General features: G+C 39.8%; 1 protein-coding gene across 1 annotated transcript; it reads left to right on the top strand.

Moving 5' to 3' along the window:
* Window positions 1–1,922: 1,922 nt before the first annotated feature.
* Window positions 1,923–7,867, top strand: LOC307122433 (mediator of RNA polymerase II transcription subunit 18). The gene is made up of 2 exons (XM_079846418.1): window positions 1,923–2,116; window positions 7,152–7,867. Exons 1-2 carry the CDS (start codon window positions 2,044–2,046, stop codon window positions 7,703–7,705), a joined length of 627 nt encoding a protein of 208 aa, XP_079702544.1. The 5' UTR covers window positions 1,923–2,043; the 3' UTR covers window positions 7,706–7,867.
* The last annotated feature ends 475 nt before the right edge of the window (window positions 7,868–8,342 follow it).

The following is an 8,342-nucleotide window of genomic DNA, read 5'->3' as shown; positions in this document are numbered from 1 at the left end:
TGTGTGTGTATGTGTGTGTGTGTATGTGTGTATGTGTGTGTGTGTGTGTGTGTGTGATCTCCACTTACGTAGTATGGCTCTGCCTCTCTCTCTGTGGTCTCCTCCGGGGAGAGAGTGAAGCATGCTGGGATCCTCCCGAACCACACGGTCTCGCAGAACATCCTTATCATCCGCCATTATCCTCGCTCTCCACACACACACACACACACACACACACACACACACACACACGTCTTCAGGGTCTGAGCTGCTCCAAACACACAATACACACACTTCAGTGATCTTAGATGAGCTCAAACACTTCTTAATATGCAGAGACGAATGAAACACTAACTGAAATATGAAAACTATTTTTTTATTTTTATTAACTGACAATAATACGAATGACTTAATTCCACAAACAACATATCGTCCATAACATCTGATTTATTAAACAACACCTTTCTGTGAAAGAAATCTGGAATGAAGCATTAAAACACACACACACACACACACACACACACACTGCCCCTAAACCTACCCATCACACACACACACAAACACACTGCCCCTGCCCCTAAACCTATCACACACACACACACACACACACACAAACACACACACACACACACTGCCCCTGCCCTAAACCTACCCATCACACACACACACACACACACACACACACACACACACACACACACACACACACACACACACACACACACACTGCACAGTAGTTTCTGTGAAAAAAAACCTCATTCTGTGATTTATAAGCATTTTGAAAAGTGAGGACATGGGGAACGTCCTCATATTTCACCCTCTTTTTGTAATACCTATGTCATTATACACATTTGTGTCCTGATATTTCACAAAAACATTCCCCCACACACACACACACACACACACACACACACACACACGAATGTATAACCTTTTCTCATATCTCATCAATGGCAAAGGCTGAAGAAATGACAAGAGGAAATCCACAAATAAACATCAGCTCTTATGATTTCAACACCAGCTGTGCTAGCATTAAACACTTTACAACAAACAGAACAATAACGACACACTTTAAAACGCCGACCTGTACAACAGCTAGCTATATTCTGGGATGTTTCCTCGCCTGTTCTGAAGCGGTGGGTATGACAACAGCAGTAAATAAAGCTAAGCTAGCTCTGACAGAACAACATAGCACACGGAGACGCTCCTCTAGAGCTATTAACGACAGCAAAACCGCCTCGATTTCAGAAACTACTGAAACAGAAATAACAGTCCAAACAGAAATAACAACCCGGACATATAATAATACAATACCTTCATTAGATGTCGACAGGAAGCATTAGAATTGAGCTCATCTTCGACACACAGCGATGCTACACATCCGGCACGGGCCTTCAAATTAAAAGTCTCTACACGGCAATTTGACTAGCAAATTGTTTTTCACAATAAAAGTCCTAAAAGTGCGTTCGAACTGACTTTTTATGTGATAATTGTTTTGAATGATCAGAACTTAGTAAAACGGACATATTCCCTTTAACAGAACTGTTTTATGAAGATTTGTGGCACAAAACACTAGTACTTCAGCTGCTCAGCAGCTGAAAAATTAGAATACACTGTCTAATATTTAAATTAATTGCTTCTTTAATGTTATGTTATGTTATGTTATCATGTTATGAATTATATTAGTATGATAAAGAGACCATTCAGTCCGGTAGATGGCGCTAAATGAACGCAATAACCGTCGCGCACGCGCAGTACGCTCTATTGCCACTGCGCATGCGCATTGTACACATGGAGACAGAAAGAGTTGTAGCTATTATCTTCGGATAGCGTTTTAGGCGAAAATATCATCCGTTTTGTTTTCTTTTTTAATAACAAGTAGAGTATCTGTTATTCTGCACTTGTTGTCCGGAGTGTGATACAGTGGTGCGGTGTGTGTCGTCTGTACAGGTGTGTGTGCGGTGTGTGTGTGTGTGTGTGTGTGTGTGTGTGTGTGTGTGTGTGTGTGTGTGTGTGTGTGTGTGTGTGTGTGTGTGTGTGTGTGTGTGTGGATCTGAAGCTGAGATGGAGGCTCCGCCGGTCTCTGTGATGCCCGTCACGGGTGGAGCCATCAACATGATGGAGTATCTGCTGCAAGGTGAAGCCATCACTTCACTACATAACACATGGTCATGCACTATTAGCTGAACTCATTTAACTACTAGTTAACAACCTTCCTTTAACCCTCTGGAGCTCTTCGGTCATTTCTGACCCGAGTTATTTAAAATTAAAAAATCGTAGCTTCATCGGAATGGTCCGAAACTTGGTGACTTTATTGGTACTTGGAATATGAACACCCCAAAAAAATTGGGGACAGCATTTGAAAAGTCTAAGTGTTCGTAAAACAATAGTCACACTCAGGACCTTCAGGACAAAAATGACCCCCATAGGAAATGAATGGGAAATGTAGCAAAAATGTGAAAATACAGAGTTTTTTTGTGCATACAATCTACAAATCAGCCAGAATGCAGAACAAAAGAGATCTCTAAAACATCACGAGTGCAAAACAGACAAAAAAACTCACACACACACAAAAACACAATTAGCTTTTGGAATGGCACAAGTTCATTTGCGTGTGTTTTAGTGTGTATAAGTGTGTGTGTGAGTTTTTTTGTCTGTTTTGCACTCGTGATGTTTTAGAGATCTCTTTTGTTCTGCATTCTGGCTGATTTGTAGATTGTATGCACAAAAAAACTCTGTATTTTCACATTTTTGCTACATTTCCCATTCATTTCCTATGGGGGTCATTTTTGTCCTGAAGGTCCTGAGTGTGACTATTGTTTTACGAACACTTAGACTTTTCAAATCCTGTCCCCAATTTTTTGGGGTGTTCATATTCCAAGTACCAATAAAGCAAAAAGCATAGTATAATAAAATCACCAAAACAAGTCTTCATGTTAAAAATGAATAGTAGCCTACAAACATTTCTAAAACTGTAAAAACTTTTTTTTTTTTTAAATAAAGCATTCATTAATTATTTTATGATAAACATACTGTTTTAAGTGCACTCATTTATAGTCATAAATTAAAAAATAATTGATAAATAAATACATTTAAAAAATGAATACAATTAATAATAATTGTTTTTGTTATTATTATTATTATTATTATTTGCCTATTGTTGCATTTAGGCTTCATGCATTTAGAAGAAGAAAAGAGGAACAAAGAAATTAAAAGTCAGTCATAATACACAATGTCAGGTTTATTAAGCAATAATAATAAAGTGCTAAGATTATTACAGTTAAACTAGATTTTGACGCACATAATTCTTATTAAATTGTTGTGTTCCGCCACGGTTTATAGAGAATCACTGCAGTTAATATAATTTGATGAATAATACACAATAAAACAATAAGATTCGTTAACACGTAGGCTACCTGGGAGTTTGCTGTTCTTCTTCTAAAATCAATCCGTGAGTAAATTTTTTACAAACCCGTGCGCACAGTTTGTTAAAGCGTGTGCACGGATTATGAATTTGTGGGAACGGATTTAAAAACCGAGGGTACGGTTTACAAAGTCTGAGCGCACGGATTGGACATTTGTGGGTGCGGTTTATTAATCCGTGGGCACGATTTGTTAAACCGAGGGAATAGTTTAAGAATTCGTGATCACGGTTTATAAACTGAGGGAACGGATTGAAAAACCGTCGGCATGGATTGTTTTTTTTCTTTTTAAGATCCACTATAGCGGTAAAAATGTGCTATTGCGTGATAAAAATGCTCAATGTGTCCACCGGATGGCACCGATCTCATTTAGAAAATTGCTTTCATGAGGCCTAGGCTTGACTGTAAAATGAAATACAGCTTTAATAAAAAAAACTTTTTTTTATTATATTCAATGGGAAAAAATGGGTCATAATTATTGCATAAATATAAATTATAAATCATAAAATTATCTCAAAACACCAAAAAAGAAAAGAAAAAATATTATTGAACAAAAAATATATATCATTGATTTTACTCAAATCTTTTTTATCTTAATCCCGCCCTCTGGGTCATTTTTGACCCGAAGGTCCTGAGTGTGACCCATAAATGAAGAACCCCAGAGGGTTAAATAAAAAGTTTTTGGTAACATTAAGGTCTTGTTATCATTATCCTGTACTGCTGAATGCCTGAGCCACTGTCAAGTCAAGTCAACCTTATGTATAAAGCGCTTTAACAATGCAGATTGTTTCAAAACAGAAAATAATGCAGCATAATGTTATTCAGCCGTTCGGGAGAAAGCGCTGATGTCATCAGCTCATTTCAAGGATCATACAGTGACAGTGTGGGCTTTAGATCAGTCATTTAGTTTATATGGTTAATTTAGTTTGAAGGATTAGTTCACTTTTAAATCAACTTTTGCTGATAGTTTCCTCACCCCAATGTCATCCAAGATGTCCATGTCTTTCTTTCTGCAGTCGAAAAGAAATGAAGGTTTTGGATGAAAACAGTCCAGGGTTTTTCTCCATATAATGGACTTCAATGGGACCCAAACGGGTCAAGGTCATAACTTGACACCGCCATAACTTCCGGCAAGTGAGGTCAAATTAAATTCCTAATCATCCCCATATATATATACGATTGGTATCATCCCTCAGTCTCCTCTCCACCAATCAGCTGGTGTGTGGTGGGCGTACTGGCGCAATATGGCTGCCGTCGCATCATCCAGGTGGATGCTGCACATTGGTGGTGGTTGAGGAGATTCCCCCCTTCTATGTAAAGCGCTTTGAGTGCCTAGAAAAGCGCTATATAAATGTAACAAATTATTATTAATTATTAATTATTAAATTAGATCTTGGTCATAGATGTATACGTAGATGCCTCATTAGCGACTGTACGGATCAGTAGAATGAGGCATCTACTATCAATATATCTATGACCACGCTTGTATTTGACCTCACTTGCCGGAAGTTATGTCTGAGCTCAGAGATGATCACGTTCGTCTGATAAGAGGTAAAATAATAGCATAAATACTGCTGGGTTTCTCTCAGAAACTGATGGTTTGTCTAGATCAGACCCTTATTCATCATCTGGTGTCGTTTAAAGCTGCACTGAAACTGAACCGTTTGGGTCCCATTGAAGTCCATTATATGGAGAAAAACCCTGGACTGTTTTCATCCAAAACCTTCATTTATTTTCGACTGCAGAAAGAAAGACATGGACATCTTGGATGACATGGGGGTGAGGAAACTATCAGCAAAAGTTTATTTAATATAATAATAATTAGATTTATTTGGATATTTAGTTGAAAAATGTACATCTGTGCTCGTGACAGAGGTGGACAGTAACGAAGTACATTTACTTAAGTACACTTTTTGAGTATCTGTACTTTACTGAAGTATTATTTTTTAGGGAAACTTTTACTTTAACTTCACTACATTTGAAAGACAAATATCGTACTTGTTACTCCACTACATTTCTATCAAGGTCCTCGAAGTCAAAAGTCATTTCTGTAGCAGCTTTGCAAGTCAGTGGATGATTTTTTTTCTTCTTTAAGTGTTTTTATTTGCAAAATGTAAATGTCTGGGAGAAAGAGAAGCGCAGACATATGGATGAATCTGATAAAGCCTGATGAAAGATCAGTTCAGTCTGTTTTTGTGCCTCTGAGATGAGCACGAGAACTCAGTTTCTGTTGTGTGTTTCTCGCACTTAAACAGACCAATACACACAATGTCAATTTTCATTTTGGAAAGTATTCACGTAAATAAAGTTGATTATGTCTTAAGTGAACGTGAACAGTTGGGGGAATATCGGATGTGTATCAGTGTGTGGGATTTGTGCATTCTGCCTTAAAGTGACAGCAGCTTTGTAAAAAGCTTTGTAACTTTTAAGTATTTAAATGAGTTCAAGGTGGTCGTATGGAGCATCACTGACTGGCTTAAACCAGCGTGCATTTATACAACAATAATAAAACAATGCATTGACATAAAAAAGGAAATTTACTTTTGATACTTAAAGGGTTAGTTCAGCCAAAAATGTAGATTGTGTCATTAATGACTGAGCCTCATGTGGTTGGACACCCGTCAGACCTCCGTTCATCTTCAGACACAAATGAAGATATTTTAGTGTAAAGCTGATGCTCTGAAAGGCCTCCATTGGCTCAACTTTACACTCTCAAGACCCTTAAAAGACACTAAAGACTAAAGTTACAAAGTCCATCTCACTACAGCGGCTCTACAATAACTTTATGAAGACGAGAATAGTTTCTGTGCGCAAAAAAACCCTAAATAACGACTTATATAGTGATGACGATTTCAAAACACGGCATCATGAAGCTTCGAAGCGTTATGAATCAGTGAGTCGATTCAGCGGTTCAGAGCGTTATGAATCAGTGAGCCGATTCAGCTGTTTGGAGCGTTATGAATCAGTGAGTCGATTCAGCGGTTTGGAGCGTTATGAATCAGTGAGTCGATTCAGCTGTTTGGATCGCCAAATTTCAGCAGTTTGGCGGTTTGACACGCGATCCGAATCATGATTCGACTCACTGATTCATAACGCTCTGAACCGCTGAATCGACTCACTGATTCATAACGCTCTGAACCGCTGAATCGACTCACTGATTCATAACGCTCTGAACTGCTGATTCGACTCACTGATTCATAACGCTCTGAACCGCTGATTCGACTCACTGATTCATAACGCTCTGAACCGCTGAATCGACTCACTGATTCATAACGCTTCGAAGCTTCATGAAGCCGTGTTTTGAAATCGTCATCACTATATAAGTCGTTATTTAGGGTTTTTTTGCGCACAGAAACTATTCTCGTCTTCATAAAGTTATTGTAGAGCCGCTGTAGTGAGATGGACTTTGTAACTTTAGTCTTTAGTGTCTTTTAAGGGTCTTGAGAGTGTAAAGTTGAGCCAATGGAGGCCTTTCAGAGCATCAGATTTACACTAAAATATCTTCATTTGTGTCTGAAGATGAACGGAGGTCTGACGGGTGTCCAACCACATGAGGCTCAGTCATTAATGACACAATTTACAGTTTTGGCTGAACTACCCCTTTAAGGACTTTTAAAAGCAAGTACTTCTGTACTTTTTAATAGTTTTTATCAACTTTCACTTGTAACAGAGTAATATTTAACCAGTAGTACTCGAGTAATTGTGTACTTGTGTGGCTCATGACTGATAATGTTGTGTGTGTTGGCACAGGGAGTGTGTTGGACCAGTCTCTGGAGAGTCTCCTGCATCGCCTCAGAGGTCTGTGTGATAACATGGAGCCGGAGAGCTTTGCGGATCACGAGCTGGTGTATCTCCTGAAGGGTCAGCAGGGCAACCCGTTCCTCCTGCGCGCCCGCCGCTCGCTCCTGCACCCGCGCGCCCCCTGGCACCTGCGCTATCTGGGCCAGCCCGAGGTGGGCGACAAGAGCCGCCACGCCCTGGTGCGGAACTGTGTGGACGTGGCCGCCTCGCACAGCCTGCCGGACTTCCTCAATGAGATGGGCTTCCGCATGGACCATGAGTTCGTGGCCAAGGGCCAGGTGTTCCGCAAGGGCCTGATGAAGGTGGTGGTGAGCAAGCTGTCCCGCGTCCTGGTGCCCGGGAACACGGAGAACACGGAGCCGCTGTCCCTGTCCTATCTGGTGGAGCTGAGCGTCCTGGCTCCTGCGGGACAGGACACCGTGTCGGAGGACATGAGGAGCTTCGCGGAGCAGCTGAAGCCTCTGGTGCACCTGGAGAAGATCGACCCCAAACGCCTCATGTAGAGCGGCCCACTGCGACCTGTGCTCCAGACCGGACTTCTGTTTCAATTCCCCACAGATACAATCAAGCCCCGCCTTCATTTGTTCTTGTTTGCATGGCGACTTTAATGGGATAGTTCACCTAAAAAGTGTATGTGCTCCGGTCCAGCCTTTACACTGCAAAAAAATGCTATTCTTACTCAGTATTTTTGTCTTGTTTTCAGTCCAAATATCAAAAATATCTTACATTAAGAAGCATTTACTAGACCAGCAAAAGTTTTTGTCTTGTTTTGGGGGAAAATAACTCCCCATATTTTAACTTAAAATAAGCTAAATAATCTGCCAATGGGGTCAGCAAAATAATCTTGTTTTCTGTTTGAATTAAGATTATTCTGCTTACCCCATTGGCAGATTATTTTGCTTAAAATAAGCAAAAACTCCCTTAATTTTGAGTTATTTTCCCCCAAAACAAGGCAAAAACTTTTGCTTGTCTATTAAATGCTTCTTAATGTAAGATTTTTTAGATATTTGGACTGAAAACAAAATGAAAATACTGAGTAAGAAAAGCATTTTTTGCAGTGTAGACTCCACTTCTCTTTCAATTCCCCACAGACACACTCAAGCCCCGCCTACATTTGTTCTTGTTTGCATGTCGACTTTA

This window comes from Gobio gobio (assembly GCF_949357685.1).
Source record: "Gobio gobio genome assembly, contig: scaffold_226, whole genome shotgun sequence".
Lineage (NCBI taxonomy): Eukaryota > Metazoa > Chordata > Actinopteri > Cypriniformes > Gobionidae > Gobio > Gobio gobio.
This window is presented reverse-complemented; position numbering and strand designations above follow the sequence as displayed.